The sequence below is a fragment of the Drosophila yakuba genome, chromosome X (genome assembly GCF_016746365.2).
Source record: "Drosophila yakuba strain Tai18E2 chromosome X, Prin_Dyak_Tai18E2_2.1, whole genome shotgun sequence".
Classification (NCBI taxonomy): Eukaryota; Metazoa; Arthropoda; class Insecta; order Diptera; family Drosophilidae; genus Drosophila; species Drosophila yakuba.
The window spans coordinates 9,296,702-9,318,794 of NC_052526.2; the positions used below are offsets into that span (position 1 = coordinate 9,296,702).

At 41.7% G+C, this 22,093-nt stretch overlaps 5 protein-coding genes across 25 annotated transcripts in view; 2 read left to right on the top strand and 3 right to left on the bottom strand.

Moving 5' to 3' along the window:
* Positions 1-7,872, top strand: part of LOC6524754 (flotillin-2) — a 90,723-nt gene extending 82,851 nt beyond the window's left edge. For 3 of the 7 annotated variants that reach the window (XM_039376197.2, XM_002100562.4, XM_039376198.2), the window contains 4 exons: positions 957-1,065; positions 4,851-5,418; positions 5,873-6,056; positions 6,121-7,872. In XM_039376197.2, coding sequence (XP_039232131.1) covers positions 957-1,065; positions 4,851-5,418; positions 5,873-6,056; positions 6,121-6,300 — 1,041 coding nt within the window. In that variant the 3' untranslated portion in view covers positions 6,301-7,872. Of the gene's footprint in view, positions 1-926; positions 1,066-3,891; positions 4,351-4,586; positions 4,607-4,850; positions 5,419-5,872; positions 6,057-6,120 lie in introns of those variants that run through there. The other 4 variants (XM_039376193.2, XM_015190386.3, XM_015190387.3 and 1 more) reach the window with 3 other exon arrangements.
* On the bottom strand, positions 1,433-3,134 carry LOC6524769. The gene has a single exon (XM_002100577.2). It carries the CDS (start codon positions 2,934-2,936, stop codon positions 1,797-1,799), a length of 1,140 nt encoding a protein of 379 aa, XP_002100613.1. The 5' UTR covers positions 2,937-3,134; the 3' UTR covers positions 1,433-1,796.
* A 306-nt stretch (positions 7,873-8,178) lies between the features above and the next one.
* LOC6524770 (4-coumarate--CoA ligase 3) lies at positions 8,179-17,759 on the bottom strand. Its single transcript, XM_002100578.4, has 7 exons — positions 17,380-17,759; positions 15,579-15,695; positions 14,821-15,431; positions 10,738-10,948; positions 9,668-10,210; positions 9,492-9,606; positions 8,179-9,432 (listed from the first exon to the last, which is right to left on the bottom strand). Exons 3-7 carry the CDS (start codon positions 15,100-15,102, stop codon positions 8,790-8,792), a joined length of 1,794 nt encoding a protein of 597 aa, XP_002100614.1. The 5' UTR covers positions 15,103-15,431; positions 15,579-15,695; positions 17,380-17,759; the 3' UTR covers positions 8,179-8,789.
* A 534-nt stretch (positions 17,760-18,293) lies between these two features.
* On the bottom strand, positions 18,294-19,425 carry LOC6524771. Of its 3 annotated transcripts, XM_039376209.2 has the most exons (4): positions 19,097-19,423; positions 18,865-19,044; positions 18,514-18,786; positions 18,294-18,464 (listed from the first exon to the last, which is right to left on the bottom strand). In XM_039376209.2, the coding sequence occupies exons 1-3, from the start codon at positions 19,304-19,306 to the stop codon at positions 18,559-18,561; spliced, it is 618 nt and encodes a 205-aa protein (XP_039232143.1). In that variant the 5' UTR covers positions 19,307-19,423; the 3' UTR covers positions 18,294-18,464; positions 18,514-18,558. The 3 variants fall into 3 exon arrangements, with proteins under 3 accessions (XP_039232143.1, XP_039232147.1, XP_002100615.1); XM_039376213.2 differs by having other exon boundaries at positions 18,444-18,786; positions 19,100-19,425; XM_002100579.4 differs by having other exon boundaries at positions 18,444-18,786.
* A 713-nt stretch (positions 19,426-20,138) lies between these two features.
* LOC6524772 (potassium voltage-gated channel protein eag) overlaps positions 20,139-22,093 on the top strand; it is a 54,817-nt gene continuing 52,862 nt past the window's right edge. For 6 of the 13 annotated variants that reach the window (XM_043207305.1, XM_039377832.2, XM_039377845.2 and 3 more), the window contains exon 1: positions 20,602-20,839. The gene's annotated coding sequence lies outside the window, so the exon portion shown is untranslated. Of the gene's footprint in view, positions 20,259-20,596; positions 20,840-22,093 lie in introns of those variants that run through there. The other 7 variants (XM_043207312.1, XM_043207310.1, XM_043207311.1 and 4 more) reach the window with 2 other exon arrangements.

Below are 22,093 nucleotides of genomic sequence, written 5' to 3' on the forward strand. Positions count from 1 at the left end.
CACGCATCCACACACACACATACGCCTAGCGCAAAGTGATCATGATCCATTAATTAATATTAAATGCATGTGCTTTCTTTTGGAATTTATGCCTATACTTGTTTGTTTTTCTTATGCATTTTGCGTTTATCGAAGTCATTCAATCATCATCATCAGAAGCTGAGGAGGAAGAAGAAGGAGAAAGAAAAGTACAGTCTGCAAAATAATAATACAAAGAAATTATCCAAAATTGAAACCTTGTTGATCTCTGTGTTCTACTCTCTTTTTTCTCTACTTTCTTTTCACCACCACCACCAAAAAAAAAAATAAAATCGACTAAAACCCTGCCGACCGATCGTTCAACGTTCAACTCATCAACAAATAAAAAAAACCAAAACCAATCCGCAACTAACTGTAACTGTAAACGAAATCAACAATTATAACCAAACCAAAAACAAACACACAATCAATATAAACACACACACATGCATTCAACCAACAAATATCATTAAAATCTAAATTGTTCTACTCCAAAAACAAAACAAAACAAAATACCACAAAAAAATACTGCTCCTCTACCGTTACTGCTACCGTTACTCTGCTCTGGTTGCTGCTGTTACCGTTATACTCCATGTATCGCTCTATATACCTCTATATTATAAATATATCCATATATTTATATATATATATATCTCTCTCTGTTGCGCTGTCCATGTGTGCATGTGCGTGTGTGTGGGTATAAATATTTTAAAAAAATACAAAAATACATGTACATCTTTATAATGAATAAACAAAACAAATATTTGTGATTCAAACTGACAACAAAAAATATATATACAAAATCAATCAATCGAACCTATAAAATGCCTTCACACACATGCACACCGACATGGTGACACCCACACACACACACATACAAACACTCACACACACACACACACGTACAGATGATGAATGTTTATTATTTCCACCATCAGGCCGACGAGCTTCTAGGCACCGCCAGTGAGCAGTTCCTCGGAAAGAGCGTCAAGGAGATCAAGCAGACGATCCTGCAGACCCTCGAAGGACATCTGAGAGCCATATTGGGTGAGTATCGGGGTCACCAAACCGCAAAACATATCGTAACTTACTCAAGTGCAGGCTGATCATAGAGTAATTATATGAAAACTATATTACGTTGGGAAAACTATATTGCTAGATTAGAGATTGGGCGGAAAAAGTCGATACGAAATATAATTTCCCTTTCAGTATGCACTTTGTGGGTCACCTTCGTGCAAAGCCTACAAATCATAAAGTGGGACATCCAAAACCGTCTACGATTTCCATTTATTTAATTCATTCATATATTACTATAATATGTTCAGAAAGATTTTTGCATACTTTTGGGCATCACATTGGAAGATCTTTTGTTTAATGGTTTATTAATTATTAATTATTAATAAAACGCATATGGTTAATTGCTCTAAAGTTTATTTTGTATTTGATTTTCAAACTATTCCATTCCATTAACCTTGGCTTTACTTTCTCCTCCCTTAAACTTCTTTATTTCCCTAATTTCACATTATAGTTTCATTTTATTTCATAGTTTTTGCGAGGCAAAACGTTTTTTTTGGTATTTTGATATTTTTGAATTCTTGTAGAACTTGGTTTTTGCTGCAATTGACATGTTCAATTTTAATGCTCCATTTAGTAGCAATTCAATTGTGAATTTTCCAATCGTTCTGAATCACTTGCTTTCGGTTTTGTGGCATAAAACAACTAAATTTGGAAATGGGCAAACAATCTTTGAAACGAGTAAAACATGCCCTGTGGATACATCACTTCTTGTAATACATATCCATGTGCGGCTGATCAAACATATTGATGGCATAGTCCAGCTCGTCCAGCTGCCGCTCGATGGCGATTTTCCGATTGCGCACGCGCAGAGTTGGCTCCGAAACGGGCATATGATTGTATTCCTCGACCAGCTTACTGTACTTTATGTGGGCATCCTGCAGAGCCGCCTGCCGCTCGCTGGCGGTCAACGGTGTGTAGCCCTCAATGGCGGTTGGCACCTTCTCCTTCTCCCTCTCCCTCTCCCTCTCCTTGGGCCTCTGATCCTCCAAGTGGGTCGGTGGCGGCATCACCTCCATTAACTGCGACTTGCGACTGACGTGAGATCGTTTCGAGGCCGTGGTGCTCCTGGAGGCCACAGTGATGTTCGACTTGATGGTGGCATTCGAGCGTACGCTCTCCTGGGAAACGGATCGCTTGGATTTGAGGGTCTTGGCGGAGGCACCGCTGCGCGCACTCAAGGGCGCCTCCGGATCGTTGGTTCCCTCGCCCTGGGTGGACTTTGCCTGGGATCGACGAGACGCCTGGGATGCCCGGGATACTCGGGACATGCGAGAGCATACCGAAACGCGATCCGCCTGATCACCTTCGCCCTGTTTGGTTGGCATTGGGCCATCCATTTCCGACTGTTGACCTTGATGCTGTGACACCGCCTCCACCTTGTTACTCTGATCAGATGGATTGGTATTGGGATAGCCGTGAAGGCAGTTGCAACCGGTGCAGCATTTCCTTGGCAACTTCACTTGCTGATCCTCCCAACCGCCCTGGAGGCGCTCCTGCTCCTTACGCTCCTCCGTCTTACGTGTGGGCACATCGCAACCACACGGATTTGGTGGCAACCGGCGGCGCATCTCGTTTTGGAATCCATATGGCTGGGCAAGACCGCTTCGCAGACGCGGAGACTCATGGGCACCGTGTAGCGGGCGTGCACGACGCTGGTTAGTACTGTAGACATGGGGACGCACCTTCTCCGAATAGTGGAGCACCACTGGACGCCACAGGGGCACACGACGGGCATTGGCCGCAGCTAGACACCGGCCATTGGTCTCCATCCTGGTCACATTTAGCTTGTTCTCTTGCAGAAAATCACGACCACCGCCATGTGATCGCCGCAGTGTGGACATCGTGTCCTTTTTGCTTTTGTATATACTCGTATGTTGTTAAATCAACTTGCAAAATCGGCAAAAAACTGAATTGAAAATATTTTGTGTATTGATTATCACATAAAGAAAGCAAAAGAATTGTGAAAATCCGGAAAGCTAGAGTGAGGCGATTTTATTTTTGGTGTACGTTCTGATCGAAGTGGAAAATGAGACTGAACCACTCCATACAAGGACATTGACATGTGTAGCGAATTGAAGGTCCAGGCCTACTTGGCACACAATTTTGGCTCTTACTTATATTACCTCCTTGATATCCAAAAGTTTCCAGTAATATCTAGCTAAAAAGCGGTTTTAAAAATACGGTCTTATACACATTTTATAGTCTGTTAATGTCTATAGGTAGTATTAAATAATGGGTGCAAAATATGATACGTGTTATGAATACATTATTATTAAGATATACGAGAGATTTCTGTGTAATTGAGAAACTATGTTCTAATTATATTTGCCACCAATCGTTCATGTTATTAGTGTATTAGATATTGAACATACTTTTCCTTAATTTAGTTAACGATATAAGGGCAAGTTTTTGACATTACCTTCTAATCGAACAGCTCGCCTTCCCTGCTAACCACAGTTCTACAGTATTTGCCTAGACTTTGTCCACGACCTTGATGGCCAATCTACAGCTTTTAATTAAACATAACTCGAGTCGAGGGTTTATGGGCCCATCGAACCCGAGTCGTTATACATGGCTCACTATAGTTTAGTCTATAGTACATATGTATGTACATGTGTTCACGAGACGCTCGAGACCTCAAGGCGGTTTCCATTTGGCGGCGCGATTACAATTTTTATTTTGCGAGCACCGGTACCGATTCCCATGCCCCTGCCTTTATACCCATACCTATAACCATTCCGAATCCAAGTCCGAGTCTCCGGGCGATTTGAGCTGCCTGTCAGTTAGTTGTAAGCGCATCGCGAAACGCTTTGGTTGTCGGCTTGTGTTTTCCAATCGCGTGTGAATAGTTCTCAGTCGGAGGCTAAAAGTCGTACAAATAATATCAATAATTGTGGGTGCTATTATTCGGACCACCCATCTGCAAGGAAAACAGCTGGTTCGCCACTACAAACCGATTAATACCCCTTTCTTGTTACGAAGTGACGTCATAGAGGTCTTATCAACGCCAGCGATAAGAATGCGACAAATGACGTCAAATACAGTAGAGAGCATGGAATGATTTAATTAAAAGCCAGCAAGATAGATGGTTAGATAGTGGATTGTGGAATTGTGGCGCGAACAGAGATACCAATCCAATAAGTAGAGCCCCGTTTGTTGGCCATTGAAACAGTTGTTCGACGACATGTCCGCCGTTTGGATGGGCGTCTTTAAGGTGGCCCTGATAGTGGGCGTTACCTCGCTGGTGGTCAGGCGGTAAGGTCATCGATTAACGGTGGAAAGAGCCACCCACAAAACAAAAAATAAACAAAAAATCCATTTCCCCTTGCATTTCCACGTAAATATGAGAATCCATTTAGTCCGTTCATTATCATTATGGAAATGGTTGCTATCTGTGGGGCATGCCAACAGCGCATTTGCAAGTGTTTAAATCATGTTTATTTGTTTATCAACAAAATAAAAGCACCTAAAATATAATTCGCGAAATGTAGCAATGTGTCCTTACACAAAAGTACGTGACCTGATATTCGCCATTCCAAGGCTGCTACATTTTAATTCCGTTACGAGAACGTGATGTGTTTATTGCATATCAAGTCGCATGTCTGCCTTTATAAGACTATCAAATTGTTGACTACCTACTTTGGAGATATGGTATAACACCAGCTTCAAAGTTCAATCGAAAATTTCTCTAACTTAACCGGGAACTAATTTTGTGTGCACTTAATATTCGATTACTTTGCTTGTGAACTTTGCAGGAACGCTTACAGTAGAAGAGGTATACAAGGACCGCGACCAGTTCGCTGCCTTGGTGCGCGAGGTGGCCGCACCGGACGTGGGTCGCATGGGCATCGAGATCCTATCGTTCACCATCAAGGACGTCTACGATGATGTGCAGTATCTGGCCTCGTTGGGCAAGGCCCAGACCGCTGTGGTCAAGCGGGATGCCGATGCCGGCGTGGCGGAGGCCAATCGAGATGCCGGTATACGTGAGGCGGAGTGCGAGAAGAGCGCCATGGATGTGAAATATTCGACGGACACAAAGATCGAGGACAACACCAGGATGTACAAGCTGCAGAAGGCCAATTTCGATCAGGAGATCAATACGGCCAAGGCCGAATCGCAGCTGGCCTACGAACTGCAGGCGGCCAAGATACGCCAGCGCATCCGTAACGAGGAGATCCAAATCGAGGTGGTGGAGCGACGCAAGCAGATCGAGATCGAGTCGCAGGAAGTGCAGCGCAAGGATCGCGAGCTCACTGGCACAGTCAAGCTGCCCGCCGAGGCCGAGGCCTTCCGCCTCCAGACCCTCGCGCAGGCCAAGCAGTAAGTACCCAAAATCCAAAGTGCCAAAAACGCGAATTCTTTAGGTCTTAAATGCAGAGGTTCCACAGTTCCACAAATTGATTCACACGATAATTAGTTACCTTGATAAGCGAGCTCTTTAGCTTTAGATATTTCAATCAAAATATTTTATTATGTGTATTTCTGCTCTAGTTCATATTATATTAATCCATATATAGCTGCCTTATCTGGTGTACACAAATATAATTGTTATGGGAACAGTGCAGCTTTGTATGTGGGTTGTATCTACCTATAGATAAACTCAGTTTCAGCACGAATTATTCCACTCAACAAGTGATAATTAATAATATATCAATTGCGCTGGGAAAGTTATACTATAGAGGGTGCTCTGTGACTTTATGTAATAGTAAGATAGTAATACTTGTAAGATTCCTATAACCAAATCCATACTAAATACCCCGTCTAACCTCCACAGATGCCAGACCATCGAGGGTGCCCGTGCCGAGGCGGAGCGCATCCGTAAGATCGGATCGGCGGAGGCCCATGCCATCGAGTTGGTGGGCAAGGCGGAGGCGGAACGCATGCGGATGAAGGCCCACGTGTACAAGCAGTACGGCGATGCTGCAATCATGAACATTGTGCTCGAGTCGCTGCCCAAGGTAAGTCCTCCATATGCATTCAGTTTGGAATTGCTTTAATACAATTCTCTAAAAACTATTACAGATTGCCGCTGAAGTGGCTGCACCACTGGCCAAGACCGATGAGATTGTCCTGATTGGCGGCAATGATAATATAACCAATGACGTGACCCGCTTGGTGGCCCAGCTACCGCCATCAATCAACGCCCTTACCGGAGTGGATCTGTCCAAGGTTTTGTCCAAGATTCCGGGGGCCAAGGCGTGAAACCTAATGGAATGGGATATCCAGGAAATGGCAATGACAACGTAACGCAGCGCAAAGGAATTGTAACCGATACAAAAACAAAAACAAACAAAAAAAAAACAGAAACAGAAAAGGATAGACAACCAAATTGAGAAAGAGACGGCAGAAAGCGAAAAAACAAGATGGCGATAGTTTGCTAGAGAGGGAGCGTGCATTTGTTAGAGAGAGAAAGAGGGGAAACAGCGGAAGGAACTTGATAGAAACTCAAGTTTCGAAATGAAATCGAACGTAGCTAAATGTACTCCGATATTATATTTATATATATACATATACTATATATATATATATATTTGTATATGTACATGCACACATGCAATACACACATACACTTGTCTCGTCTGTGTGGTGTGCCAGTGTGTGTGTGTGATGTTTGGCGGCGTAACAATCAAAAAATAGAACACAACACAAAAAAAACCAACGTTAATCTCAGCTAAAGTTATGCATTTCGTACGCAACATTTTGTGGCCTTTCCTCTCGAAAACGAAAACCGATAACGATAACAAGAAATCAACGTGAAATTTGTATAACTTTAAAACGAAAACCATTTAAGCAGAGTGTTAGCTATTTATTTACTATGCTATATATACTATATACATGCAGACTTGCTATACACAAAAAGAGTTCTTTAAATAAACACATACCAGACAGTGTTGTACAGGCATATATGTATGCATCATTTTACAGTGTTGTAGAGATCTGTATAAGTAGTCTCTCTCCATCTCTTTCTTATACATTTCTATCTGCTAATGGATTTTTCATCTGTCCAAACTACAACTACTGCCTATCGACTAAAGCCAAAACTTTAAGCTAGTAAGCCAAATGGAAAGAGAGGGAGAGTGCTCTTTGAGGCCACAGATCGAGTTACTAAACACAAAAAGCTTACATACTTCCAGGCACATTAAATATAATTACCATTCATTTATTTTTTTTTTGTACTAACTGATTATTTTGTTGTTTGTTTTCTTTTGAATATTGTTACACGATTAGTTTTTACCGAAACGTGCCATATAGGGCACAAATTTAAATACGTTGACCAATTCTTCCCGTTTTATATTTATTTATATTTGATTATTTTACCAAATCAAGTTGTGCTCGATCAATTGATATGTCATATTGCGAAATAGTCGTATATTACTTTACAACACTGTTTTTCGGCAATTTGCGCTCTTCCAAACCCCACACACACACGCACACTAACCAACACACTTGCGTTTGAATTTTTATATTAATTTCAGTGCACAAAAAGAAATCAAGCCTAATTTCTTGTTATACAAAGCGTTTATGTAATTACGTTTGTCTCGTTTAATCATTTTTCAATGTTTATTATTTATGTAACAACACATATTGAACTACGAATATGCATTTACGATTTTGTACTTTATTCTTACACATTTTTTAGTTTATAGCAAAAAGAGAAAAAACAAATAAAGAAAAACTTTTAAAAAAAGGTCACTAATTTTGTTATTTACTAAAGTCTAACTGGAATTAAATAGTTAAGCAATTAATTCAAATCGTTCATTTTAATAGAGTAATTAACCTTCATTTTTGTAAGCACTTCTGCGAATCACATGCACACACACACACACACACACCCATTAGACACAGAACACTCACATATATATTTTTGTTCTATTGTATATTAAGTCCAAGTAATTTTAATTGTAATGCAGTCTGATGAAGCAAGAGAACAAGAACAACAACCAACCGAAGAACTAAAAGCTAAACCTAAATCAAATGTAAAATTTTGTGTATTTTGTCGTAAATAAATAAATTAAAAAATACCTCATTTGATTTTTATATTGCAATGAATAACAGCTCATCCACCATAGAAATACGTAATTTAATCGAGTTCATTTCGTCTTTATTTTTAAACATCGTGGCATACATGGCATTTATAGTATTGGATTGGGCATGCCGCCGTCTTTTAATACGATTAACAAACAATAATCTTATGGTACAAGGCAAAAAAAAATGTATATATGCAGGTAGGGGAATATCATAGCAAAATATCGGATGCGTCATTAAGTATAATCAAAGGTTAGGGTACAAGCATACAGATTACACTTTATCAATACGCATTTGTTTATGTTTAGGGTCTTGTCTTACGTATGGCTAATCTAGACTTACTAACTATGGACCAATCGAGCGACTAATCGAGACCTATTTCTAAGCCTATGAACTAAGTATTTTCGAAGTTGTAAATGCAATGTCTAAACCAGTTTCCAGGGATCAGGGGATCCAAGGTCAACATTGATGTTTCTCATATACATACATGTTCCGCGGAAATATGTTCCACAAACAAAAAGGGATCTTAAATATTAGCAATAGGTTGAATATCAGATCGCCTTAAGACCCGCATTCATCCGTGTACCATTCCTGATTGAGACGAACAAAAAAAAAAAAATCACAAAAATATTTCTTAGCCTACGAAGATCCATGCTCTGCGTACTTTAGTCGGAGAACTTCTCCTTGAGCTCGCGGCGCAGGATCTTGCCGGTGGGATTCTTGGGCACTTCGTCCACAAAGATCACTCCGCCCTCGAGCTTCTTGTAGTGGGCCACCCGTGCGGCGACATACGCAAAGATCTCCTCGGCACTGGCCTTCTCTCCCTGACGCAGAACGACAATGGCACGCGGTGCCTCGCCGTTGAATTCGTGGGGAATACCGAAGACGGCCGCCTCCAGGATCTTGGGGTGATCGCGCAGCACTGCCTCCAATTCGGCGGGTGGCACTTGGAAGCCCTTCACCTTGATCAGCTCCTTCATGCGGTCCGTAATGTAGAAGAGACCATCCTCATCGTAGTAGGCCACATCGCCGCTGCGCAGCCAGTTGCCCGGATAGAAGGTGACCTGATTGGCCTCATCGTTGTTCAGATAACCAGACATCACCTGGGGACCACGGACGCACAGTTCGCCGGTGGCGCGCGGACCCACACCCTTGAAATCGTTACCATCCAGTGGAACGAGCTTTGCCTCCGTGCTGGCCGGCAGCACTCCGGTCGAGGCGTACACCTTATTGCCATCCGGAGTCAGCAACACCACGGGCGAAGCCTCCGTCATGCCGTAGCCCTGCTTGAAGACAGTTTTCGGGAATCTGTAAAAGGTTTGGGTCATTAGTTTGGGCCATCCTTCAATCACGCGTTGCCAACTCACTTGTTCAGGAAGCGCTCCACATCGTGCTGACCAATGGGAGCGGCTCCACTCATCACCACTCTCAAGTGGGGCGCCGTTTCCTGCGTCAGCTTGGGATGGTTAATCATGAAGAGGGCTGCAAAAATTAAAGGTAATAGATGAAATATTTATGAGGAACTTTTTGAATTTCCACTTACCAATGGGGGGGACCAAGTTGAGGATGCTGCCCTGGTACTTGTCCAGCGACCTCATGAAGTCGTCCGGCTTAAAGCACGGCATGGTGGCCAGTCGGCAGCCCTGTCCCAGCTTGGAGAGCATCACCACGGTGAGGCCGTAGATGTGGAAGAAGGGCAGCACGCCCGGCAACGTTTGCTGGGGACCCATGAGGTCCAGTGGCAGGGAGGCCTGCACCTGTTCGCAATTGCTGCTGATGTTGTTGTGCGAGAGCATTACACCCTTGGGCAGACCAGTGGTGCCGGAGGAGAAGGGCAGGAAGACCATGTCGTCGGCGGTGGCATCTTTGGGCGCTTTCAGATCCTCGTAGCGCACATTCTGGGTGCTCGTCAGCTCGCTGAAATCGATGGCACCCTCGGGCAGGACCTCATCGGTGCTGGTCCGCACCACGGCGATGGGTATCTGCCGGCCCACCAGCTTGCTGGCCTGGCTGAGTGTGGCAAATCCGGATACCGTGCCCACCAGGAACTTGGCTCCGCTAAAGGTCAACTGCCGGGCGATCTCGTCTGCAATCGAAATGTGACGATCAGTGGGATGATCTTTCGACTTTGGAACCACAAAATACAGATGTCGCCACATAAAGAGCCCCAGATAAGGAGCCTTTGACGCACTCAAAAGTCACCCATAAACAATGTACAGCGGTGGTCACGCAAATAGGTAATTGTTCGCTTAATTAACTGCATCGCACTTACACTTTAAAATGCCCTCAACTTTTATGAAGGATTTACGGTGGGCAATCATGATAACTACACGCGAATTTGCTCTCACAAAAATTTCGAATGGGTTAAGTTATAAAAATGAAATTGTCGTTTCAGTGCATTTGAAGCGGTCATTTGAATAAGTTACCTTGAACGCTTTCAGCAGGTTAAAAAATACTGAGTTTATTTACAAAACTCGTAATCTAAAACTTGGATGGTAATGCTATCTGTGATATACCTAATACCGTTTGTTATTCTTTTTATCTGGTTATTATTTCTGCGAACATCGCTGTACAGCGGGCATTTTGAGAAAAAACAAAAAGATCTTAACTTACCCGGCGTGTAAATGGGATTCACTGTGGTCACCGTCAGACCCGCCTCAATGGCGCCCAATGTGGCGATGGGATACTCGGGGAGATTCGGCAGACAGATGGCCAAAACGTCGGGCTTGTGGAGTTTAAACTTGGTCTGCAGACGGACGGCAAAGGCGGCGCTGGCATCTCGCATTTGGGCAAAGGTATACTGCCGATCGGTGATCACACAAACCTAAAAAAAAAAAGGAAATTATTTATTAGTTGTATTACTAATTAAAGGAAATAAGTTCAATTGATTTACATATATTATGCATAGATTACAAATCATAACAGAACGCTATCTCGCATATAAATATATGTTAATCGGGCAAATATGCAGATAACGATAAATCAAAATCAAGCAAATTCTGAAAAAAAAACCCAAATGGCTGGCACTCGAATCTTATCTGAGGAATGCTTCAAGTGGACTCATATGTTAGGATGTTTATCGGAAATCTAGTGTATAGTATAGAACAGGTGTCATAATCACTATGGTGAAATAATAACCCCCAATACACTCTTGCCACTGATATGGCTTAAATCATTTACCACCTAATTAGCAACAGAATAATAAAACCCTCTAATGTCAGCCTAATCAGATTATTTATCTGAGCTTTATCAGCACAAGTTTAGCTATTAAACAGATTAAAAGTAGTGTCTTTGAGATTTAGCCAAGGTCAGTACGTGGTGATGTCTTGATTATTATTTTAAAACTACTAACATATATTTGAACTTCATCCCTTAATCTAAGTTCTGAAATGATCTTGTTTTTTTCCGCTTAGCAGGCTTTTTGCCTTGAGTGGCCTTGACTTCTCGTGGGGCTGACCTCGAAACGGGTTTGCAGGGCTAAGGTGAAGGTTGTTGAATGCAAATTTGCTAGTACCAGCTAAATGGGTTGGGCTTAACGAAAGGGGGATGGGTGGTAGTGACTGACTCGCTGATTGGGGGATTGTCCGCCTAAAAATTTGCGCAGTCGGAAATCGCATTCGGTTAAAAATAAGCATTATAAATAGCCGCGCCGCCAACAAGTTGCTCAAATTGAAGAAAACAACCCACAAACGAGGCAAACACACAACACGACATCATAATAATGAATAAATAAGCGAGTAAAAAATAAGAGAATCATTTCGTGCATTTGCCATGTATATGTAGATTTGCACCACCGCCCCCTCCCCTCCAAAAACCGCCGAACCACCCCCTTCCCCCCGTGGGTCCATCGAAAACCGCTTCGCTTGGCTTCAGTCGGTTGGACGGTCCAAAGTTCAGTGGGGCAAAGTACAAAGTCTGCAAAGTCTAAACAAGTCAGCTCCTCTCATTCTATCTGTCTCGCTCGGCAGTCTCCCTCCCTCTCGCTCTCTCTCTCTCTCTCTCGCTCTCGCTTTTGTCACCTACACCTACTCTGCGGCGTTTGTTGACTTTTGAGCGGCGAAGAACTGCCCCAAAGTCTCGTTGTTTTCGGAAAAGTAGCTAAGAAATAGCTGAAAGTATCTCAGATAGTGTCCGCACATCTAAGAGATACTTTTTCGTATTTCAAAAATGAAATAAAAATCATTTAAATGATCAACTGAAAAATAACCATATCCTTATGCACACATTTAAAATGACGCGTACATTTGCAACTATAAAACCGATTTTGAAATACACATTACATCTTTGAGGAAAGCTAAATATAAATGTTTTCAATAGAGAATACACCAGTTTTTGCCACATATACATATATTCGAATTATACCCCATGCGTGACTATTAAATAGCCAAATTACCAACATAGGATGCCAAATTAAAATGCCGAGAGAATGGGTCGTAGAAAACAAAATATAGAGGAGGCTGGACTGCTGACGTCGTCCGGCGGAAAAAGCAACAAAAATTAAAACAAAACCATCAAAATTATCAAGCAAAAAAATAACCCCAGGCGTAAATAAGTCGGAGGCAATTAAAAGCGCATTATATGGACATATCAAGAATTTTCGGGGCTCGATTCAGGTCGACACACTTGAACGCGAATGGAAATTGATTAAAATTGAGTGATTGCACCAATGAATCATCTTGATTGCAAACGCAATCGAACGCACAAACAGTCCAATTAAAATCCAAGGAATTTAAGGTGACAAGAAAAGCTCTTTACACGTTACATAGTCCATAAAGTATTTCTAAGAAATATTATTGATTTAAAGAAAGAAAACAATAACTAATAAAAGGTGCACGTAAACAATTCGTATATGAAATGAATTCTATTTCCATTGCTGAATGCATATAGATAGCACTTGAAATTCGAGTAATAAATGCACGTTGTTATTTGCTACACAGAAATAATAACATAAATATTTGCACAAAACCCAAGTGCCTGTAATAACTGGAACACTAGCTGATTCGTCTTACGAAAAATTTGAAATATAATGATGACACGACCAAATAATACTTATCTTATCTAGTGGAAGAAACCCTTGGGAAAAGCGACTTATTTCTTCTCAATCGCTGAGTAAATCACATGGGGGCGCAGTAGGGAAGCTAGTGGGCGTGGCAGTGAGTGCAAACAATAGGCGAACTTTGTACTTTTAATTGCATTTAATTCAACAATTGTCTCGGTGCTCTAGGCTCTGGGCTCTGGTTACGCCTCAAATAAAACCGGCCATGTGGGCGATTACTACTCGGTTATATCAGACCTCAACCGCTCCTATATTGCACAAATGATGGCAATAAATTTCAATGAAAACTGTTTGCACTTTGATTTGCACAGGCACTGTACATACATACATATATACTCGTATATATAGAGCTTCTAGTTACATGGCGAAAAGTGAAATGTGTAAACAATTGACGAAGGTCGCCTGGGAATGATATATTATTATATGTGTGCATAATCGCATAGGGGCTTGAAATATACACCGGCTACTCTTTTTGATCGCGTTGACAAAAGCTGGACGCGATTCATTTAATCGCGAGATTCGCTTATCTGCAATCCCGGGCAATTTGCCTCATCCACTTGACTTGCGCCCACTGAGCCATGGATGCGAAATCCATAGTATTCCGGAAGGGAACGATAGTAGTGTAGCCTTTAGAGGGGCCGGCCTTTTAACCCCCTAATAGTAAAAGTAATAGTAAAGGCCTGTGTTTACTACATTTCACTTTCGCTCTTATCGACGTACCTTATCAGCACAACCCGTCATTAGCGATGTCCGATAAGCGAACTGATGGCGAACCGGGGGCCTTAATGACCCAAATACTGGCATAGACTCCACCTAGACCCTCCCTCTATCGCACTGATAAGCAGTGATAATAAGTCATGGTAATAATGTTAGTGTATGTACATATATCTGCGACCACGGGGGGGATTGCGATGGAGGATACAAAGATACGAAGTTCGGCAATCGGCAAACGGCACCAGTGCAAAATGTTGTGGCAATCGCAAATCAGACTGACGAATGCCAGCGAACGTATAAATATCACTTTATATATAGACGTAGGTTCAGGTTCAATAAACCGCCATAAACAAACAAAGAATTTCTGAGCGGCGCCTACGACAACGAATGCAACGATTTCGATTGCGTGAATTTATGATGCGATTGGGTTTTAATTGGGCTTGGGGTTACGTTTACGTTTACGTTTATGTTTATGTTGGGCTCATATTCAAGTGGAAAATTCGATTTTAATTGTCTATTGGAGATTTCAATGGGTTGTAGTGATAAGTGGGATGCGGTATTATCACTGGGTGACAGGTGCTTATTAGAGATACTTTTAAATGCACTAAACATTTAAACAGCTATGAATTTTGATATGATAATACACTATAATCAATCATTATCATTATACATAGCAAAAAAACACTTGTTTATAACTGGTATTCTGTTCACTAAGTTTTACTAAGCTCAAGATCCTTAACAACTGTAGATCCTTGCTATCGGTTTTCGAATGGTACTCAAGAAGTAAGCTTCCTTTTAAGAACTTAAAACCCTTTAATGATAACAACTTTTCTGCCAATATTGGCAACTACTTAAAGGAATTATATTGAACACTCGGCTTTCAATCACTTTCAATCACATTCAATCATTGATCACTGATCACTTACCGCTGCGGTGCGTCGCTCCCACTTTTTGAAGTCGCGCCACACGTACTCGTGCAGCGGTAGATTGGGAACGGTGACGGGGTCAAAGGGCGAGGTCTTGTAGTAGCCATCCTCGGGACTGTAGTGCAAGAACTTGTCCGTCTCGCTGACGGACTGCGTCCGCTCCCGCTGGGCGCTGGCGGTGCTGGTGGTCCGCTGGCGCCGGTTCGTCGTGATGGAGCGCGTTGCGGCGCTTCCGAAAGCGGTGGCGCTGCGCATGCGCAGCAGTTGAGCGGCTGGATTCATGATTACGGTTTTGTTAGTCACGCGGCTTTTCGCTTAGTGTATATTAGAGTTTTGGTTTATTTCCTATGCAGTTGGCTCTTCGAGGTGCGGAAGTAGTGTTTGTACTACTGCTACTGCTGCTGATGCCACACGTCTGTTGCTGTCGAGTGCTGAGACACGACTGACGAAGCCGTGCGGCGTTGAGAGAAGTAATACCGCTGCCGCTGCCGCTGCTGCTGCTGCTGCTCACCAGCGAACCAGCCAACCGACACCAACACCAACAAAAACACGTATACGGACGCACGATCGCGTTGGCGGTGGGCGCTTTTGCTGTCTCTTTCGTTCAAACACTGCAAATAAAAGTTCATTTTGATCTGTGACTTTGAGCATAATATACTTTGAGCATAATAAATACATAATAAAATCAGAAATGTAAAAGATTAACATTAATGCCCATCAAAATAAATATTTTCTATAATCGTCATATGCTAGCGTACCTGGGTTGATATAATGTTCTCAGTGTATATGCTGCATCCATTTGCTGTTTTTGCTTTTTTGGCCCTCTTCGGAATGCACTCTCTCACTTATCCGCTCTCCCTGTCAGCAGACTGCAACTGTAAATTGAAAAGGGAAACGATCTGTCAATAATACTACTTAATAATGCTACTTAAAATGATCTTAGACTGATAAGGTAACAGAAACAGAAAAACAAATACATATCATTATTATTTATACTTATACTATCTTGAAATATGTTTATAACCGCTTTATTAGCCATTTGGTATACACACACACTCGAAAAGAAGCCCCTTAAGTTGTCACGTTGTTCTTGTTATTGACACTTGAAGCATTTCCAGTTGAAGAGGCTCTTTTTCGAATTTCTTCCAGTGCATCACTTGAGGCAACTCCCGTACACAGTGGCTCTGCAGCACTAGACTTGCCCTCCCACGCACCTCCCCCCCTCTCCCTCTCTGGGAACACCATTTCGCCATCTCTGTCTTATCGTTATCGCGATGCAGTGGCTTCTTGATGTCTGCGCATGACTTGCAGGCCTTTCCCGCGCTTATCACCACAATTTTGGTACGCCAAACCATCGATGGAATGGTATGAGTATGGCGGTATGGCGGTGAACCTTGATCACTGACTCAAGAACCGCTAATCCCGCTAGAACGAACACCTGGACTGCAATGAATCGGGTTCGATTTACTCAGGGTTTTTGTTCTTTTAGCTTTTTAATTAATAATAATTTGAAACATAATAATTTGAAACATGGTGGGTTGCTGTATTATATCTTCTTAGAGCATCATACAGAGTTAAAAGTTTGTTCAACCTGAGGATTACGAAAACATTGGACTTCCTTTCTGGAACTAAAATCTGGCAATAGCCAGTGCATTCACCCTTTGAAAAGTGTTTGAATGGGAAACTCAACACTCTTTTTCCACAAGTTTCACCAGCTGGGGGAAATTCTGCGTTTGAAATGGACACTTGTAAGAAAGCAATGCAATTCATGCACTTTATACACATACATATATGTATGTAATATGAGAAGTAAAAACAAATCCCCGCAAAGCAAAACGAACAGCAACAAAAACTAGAGAGCAACGTAAGCGGAGCTCAAGGCCAAAAAAGAGGCCCTCTACCTTTCTCCTCCCCCGTCCACTCAAACAATCATACAAGTTCGAGCTCTATGCAAATGAGTGCTCTCTTCGCCTCACTCTCTCTCTCTCTCTCTTTTTCTTACATCGATCGCTTTACAGTTGCATTTGCATTGAGAGAGAAGAAATGAAAAGGAGAGAGTTACAGTGGGCCTGATATCCAGTTTTTTATAGTATAGCATATAGTTAGTTGTTATTCAACAGTTGATTGCATTTCGAACTTATCTTATGTACATACACTCGCATGCAATGTGCTTATTTTATTCGCATAACAAATCAAACACCATTTATAATGCATCACACACATTATATCGCTCTCGCTCCCCGCCCACATCTACAGTTAAGCGCACAGCCCTAGCACCACAGTCTAATTAATTGTAGTATTAATGACTAATTAAATTAGTATATGGGGTATAATGGATAAACAAGCCATTAGCTGTTAAGTTCGCACTTCATTTGTAAACATATTTTGTCACCCAACCAACTTTCTCCTAAAACTTTTTGTTAGAAACGCATCTTATATTATTTGTACCCAGGGCAGAATTAATCGTATTTGCATACAAACGGTGCAATGCTAGAAGTGCGAACTTGACTGTGCGAAGCATGCAAAATTTGTGCGTTTCGCGAAAACGAGTCGTCGTACTTTCTTGGCGCTGTTTTGTGTTGAACTTTGGACCCTGGCTCAGACCCCCCTCCCCTTCTGGCCGCTGGAAACGAAAACCAAAACAAACTCCAAAATGTTTATCCAAGCAAACCAGTTTTTCTCGACTTCATTAAGGCTGTTGCATGTGAGTTTTTGTCTTCGATTTTCGTTGTCGTCGTGTTTTTTGTTTTGTATTATATGTCTGTTTTTCTTTACATTTGTTGCAGCTCCAACTTGTTTATCTTGGCCAGTTTCGAGCTGGGTTATGGGTGGGATTTAGGGATTTCTGTGGTGTAAGGTTCAGCTTTTCGGTTGCCTTATCATTTTTTAGTGGGGGGGCTTTGCCACAGGTTTCAGTTTTTCGACTATCACTCACGCAAACACCTGCGCACTAATTTGGTAATCTGCTGTGCTCAGCGTTTGTTGGGGAACTGCCACCAACTTGATGCTCTCCCCATCGAATGGGGTTGCAAGGGGGGCTGGGGAGGTGTTTGCCCTTGCAATGCGCTCTTTCTCAAAAGAGAGGTAAGGCGAGAGCGAGCACAGCTTGCGGGGGTGGTTCTTGGCATCAGTAATGGTTTTTAAGCCTTTTATTTTTAATTCCATATTTAGTTTATTCTAGCTTGTAAAACGTAAGAACCTGCAGAGCCTATTACGCCTTTAATTTCAAAACAAGCTTCTAACATATGTACATATTTAATGGCAATGATAGCATTTTATAACTCTTAAATTAATTTAATGCAATCATCAAATTAATTTAATTAAACCTAAAAAAAAACCAGTCCATTCCCTTATCCAAACAGATTAATTTATTAAAAGTCTCGCTAAGCCTAAGTAGGTTGTTTTTTAAGATAAAGTGTGATCCAGAAAGCTCAAAAACGAAAAGCTATGTAACAAGTAATTGAAGCGTTAAGAACGATGAAAGTAGATTATACTTTTATTGCACATAGGCGCCACCTGTTGGTCAATTGCCAGTACTTGACACGACATCTAGATGTCGCTGGCAAGAAACGGATATCTGTAATTTGTTGAAGACAATACTGAATAATATCGATAGTAGCCGGTTGTTTTCAAATGGTTCATTTCTGTTAATATGACTTTTAGATTATGACGTAAAATTTAGTAAAATAGTACTTTTCATTCACTATTGACAATTTCAATTTAGTTTGCTCAAAATCGTCATGTCCACCAAACAAGATCCCGCGTACCGTAATGCTCGATCAGTTGCTTGAGGGTCGCCCGCACGCAAAGGACACAGTAAAAGTTGGTCAACGGAAACAGAAGGATCAGCCAGGAGCGCTGACGCTGCACCTGCCACAATAGGACATCGAATGTCCAAAAGAACGTGTCGATGGTTATGGCGGTGCCGAAAATCATCACCCAGAAAGTCATGTAATTCGGCTGGATCTGCATTATATTAATGTTTGCAATATTTTAATACAATTTGAAGAGAAATATATATTGTTTGATATTTTAAGTACTCACGGTTATCATGGCGTATAGCAGTAGTGCCCACGCTTTAAACATTATAATGGTTCCGACGATTCGAAAACGGCGCAATTGCTTGTCCCTGAAATTCGTGATAGTCCGTGGCCGCCACATCCTCACCTGATGTGTGCCGAGCCTCGCGAAGGAAAGGTTGATGAGCTCTATGAAATTGTGCAGCTGCGGGTGTGAGGCAGGTGTAATAAATCCCTCACAATTTCCATTTACTCACCACTCCAATGACACTGATGCCGAGGATATAGTAGAAGATGTAGGGGAACATCGCCTCGGAGGTGCAAACAAAGGGGCCTGCAAGCATCGTCTTCCCATCCAAATTAGTCGGAAAGTTCCAGATGGAGAATGTTTCGTAGTTTAATATTACTTTCAGATAGGTGTGCCAAATGTGGGAAACCACATCATCGAGCTTCACCAAGGTATGCATAGCGAATGGAGCTAAAGTTTGTGCAAACCAATTTACAACTTATAATTTATATATTCTCTAGAAAAATGAATACAAAAGTTGGGACTGACTGACTGAAAGTCAGCGAATGGAAAACGAAACGGATTAGAGCAATAAATCACGGCCAACTTCGTCAATTTTTAGTCAAGCTACGATGAAAATCTATTCCGAAAATCAAATCAAATCAATATCACAATTCCAATCTCGATTTTTCCCCAAAAAATTAGCAGTATTTTTACGAAAACAAGAAAAGTATTGGGCCAAATTTGGAATGCCACCCCTTGTTGAACTCGGCATAAATCGAGTGGCATTTACGGCAAAAAATTTTAAAATTTGACAATTTTTCGCAAAAACTAATGATGTTACCCCTTATAAAAAGGGCACAAATTTTGGCAAATTTAAAAAAACCGCAAATCACCAGGAAAGTGATACGGTTCGTTAGTTTGGTTAATATGATGCACAAAACAGTCATTATTTTTCCTGTGCCACCCTTTTTAGCCAAATTATGCTTAAAACACTGTTAAGGGAAAACAAATTTTCACAAATATTCTCTTTCGTATTTTTCGAAAAACTCGAGTCCATTGAAAGAGTTAAGAGTTCTTTATTTCGAAAATCGATAACAAGCTCGCGCCTTTGCCATTTAACCCTCGCCGCCTTAAGTACCTCATATATCGATACCATCGTGAGTAGCGCCACCTGGCGGGTTGGTAGCATGCTATGAGCAATCGATGAAAACCCAAGTGAAAATATCGGTACAATCGACAGTGGCCATCGAAGTTTGCCCAGCTCTAGCAGCGCGCAACTCACTCGTAGTCGACTTTTAGGTGCGTAGTCGCGATAAACTATGAAGACGCAGCTCTCGCGTCGAACGGTCCTCAGAATCCGGGATTCGTCCTCCAGTTCGAAAATCCAGCAAATAAATCCAACATTTTGTGTGCGCCAATCGAATACGATATTGTTTTTTTTTTTCATTTTTTTTTTGTCGCCTGGCATATTTTGTAATTCGTAAATTACAATAGTGTGATCGGTGGGCGGGGGTGGTGGTGCCGCGAGAGGGGGGAATTATGGGAGAAGGAAGAGGAGGCGCCGCGCACGTGTCGACGTCGCAGTCGGCAATTGTTGCACGCTGCTGCTCCTCCGCGTTTCTTGTTTCATGTTCTTTCTTGTTTGTTGTGTGCTTCTTCGTGTCCCGTTAATGGTTGTTTCTTCTTCTCCTCCGTCTCTTCCATTACCACCTCCACCACCACCTTCACCTTCGCCGCTCAACTGCAGTGCAAAGTGAAATGCGAAGAACGCGTTGCAGAGTAATCACATCGCAAATACGGCAAAGGCAGATAAATTGAAAAGAATTGAAGAATCAAGCGAAAACCAGTGAAGAATCGGAATCAAAGAACGTATCGGAAACAGCGGAATAACACTAAAAATATACATACATATATATATACATATATATATTTAACCATCATTTAAAAGCAATCAAAAAGCAACCAAACAAACAACAAAAAGCAACAAAAGGTAATCACAAAAAGGCAGGACGAAATATTGTGTAATAAAGTTGAATTTCTTTCACTTTGCCGCAAAAAAAGCTAGAGAAAAGGAGAAAAAAATTATATATGTAAAGGGGACCGAAAGGGAACAAAAGAGAGAAAGAGAGATCGAGAGAGCGAGAAGGCGGCATAAACACACTTCTAATTGTAATTGTTGTCTACTTTCGTTCTGCCGGCGTCGCTGTCGCCACTAAAACTTTTTCCTTACGGAGTGAAAGAGACAGTGCTAACGGCGAAGTTTTGCCCGAAAGAAAATGTAAGGAAAAGCTAAGAAAATGGAAATGAACAGGGAGCCAGGGAGTAGGAGTAGTGGAAAAATGGAACATAATAAGTTAAATTTGCGTGCTCTTGGTTTTTCGTTGATTCATGCTTCGTTTTTCCTTTATTTATTTATTCAGTTTTGCGCTGCTTCCTTATTGGTTTCTTAATTTCTTGATTTTTTTCCTGCAATATATTTTTCCCCTCACTTTGAATGTGTGTCAGCCCAGAAAAAAAACGAAATGCGCAATTATGTCAGCAACTGAATAAGGCGAAAAAAGTCTTAACAACTACAACAACATTGCTTATTTTTCAAGTGCAACCAACACACACTCACACTCACACAACGCACTATGCGGTTGCATAAGTGTCAACCGCAACACAGGCTTACAGTTTGACAGCTATTGTGCTAGGAAAGTTCAAAACACAACAAAATAAGTTTATTTTCGTAGGAAAATGAAGTCTTTATTATTTAATCAGCGCATTGTTGCCCGTGTGGCGACTTAATCAAATCTGCTGTAAAATATTAAAATATTTAAAACTTTTTTTTTGTTTAAAAATAATACCTAACTTGTTTACCCTTTGCTCGTTAACAAAAAGGGTGTATTACATTCGATTTAGTTCTGCTGACCAAAGTTCCACTGTACAGGTGAAAATGAGTGCAAGTGTGGGTGGCCAGCGTTATTTAACATCCGCACAAGATTGATATTGATGCCCTTTACACCCACACAGGCGCACCATTACAAACACTCCCAAGCGCACACACATACACGCACACACGCGCATGCTAACACACGTACAGTGAGTCACAGCAACAGGAAACGGGTAAAACTACTTAAATATTTAAAGCATTTGATGCCGAAGGAGCGGGGCGATAAACAGAGCGAGACGAAGGAGGGGGTGAAATTGAATGGGTCCGCCCACTTTTTGCGCCTGGAAGTATGCAAACAATGCCAAATGGCAC

Coding starts and splice junctions, on each gene's coding strand:
- LOC6524769 (XM_002100577.2), bottom strand. CDS start 2,936: ATGTCCACACTGCGGCGATCACATGGCGGTGGTCGTGATTTTCTGCAA.
- LOC6524770 (XM_002100578.4), bottom strand. CDS start 15,102: ATGAATCCAGCCGCTCAACTGCTGCGCATGCGCAGCGCCACCGCTTTC. Junction 10,211..10,737: donor GAATCCCATTTACACGCCGG/GTAAGTTAAGAT, acceptor TTTCGATTGCAG/ACGAGATCGCCCGGCAGTTG. Junction 9,607..9,667: donor CAACTTGGTCCCCCCCATTG/GTAAGTGGAAAT, acceptor TAATTTTTGCAG/CCCTCTTCATGATTAACCAT.
- LOC6524771 (XM_039376209.2), bottom strand. CDS start 19,306: ATGCATACCTTGGTGAAGCTCGATGATGTGGTTTCCCACATTTGGCAC. Junction 19,045..19,096: donor GCATCAGTGTCATTGGAGTG/GTGAGTAAATGG, acceptor TCACACCCGCAG/CTGCACAATTTCATAGAGCT. Junction 18,787..18,864: donor TGCTATACGCCATGATAACC/GTGAGTACTTAA, acceptor AATATAATGCAG/ATCCAGCCGAATTACATGAC.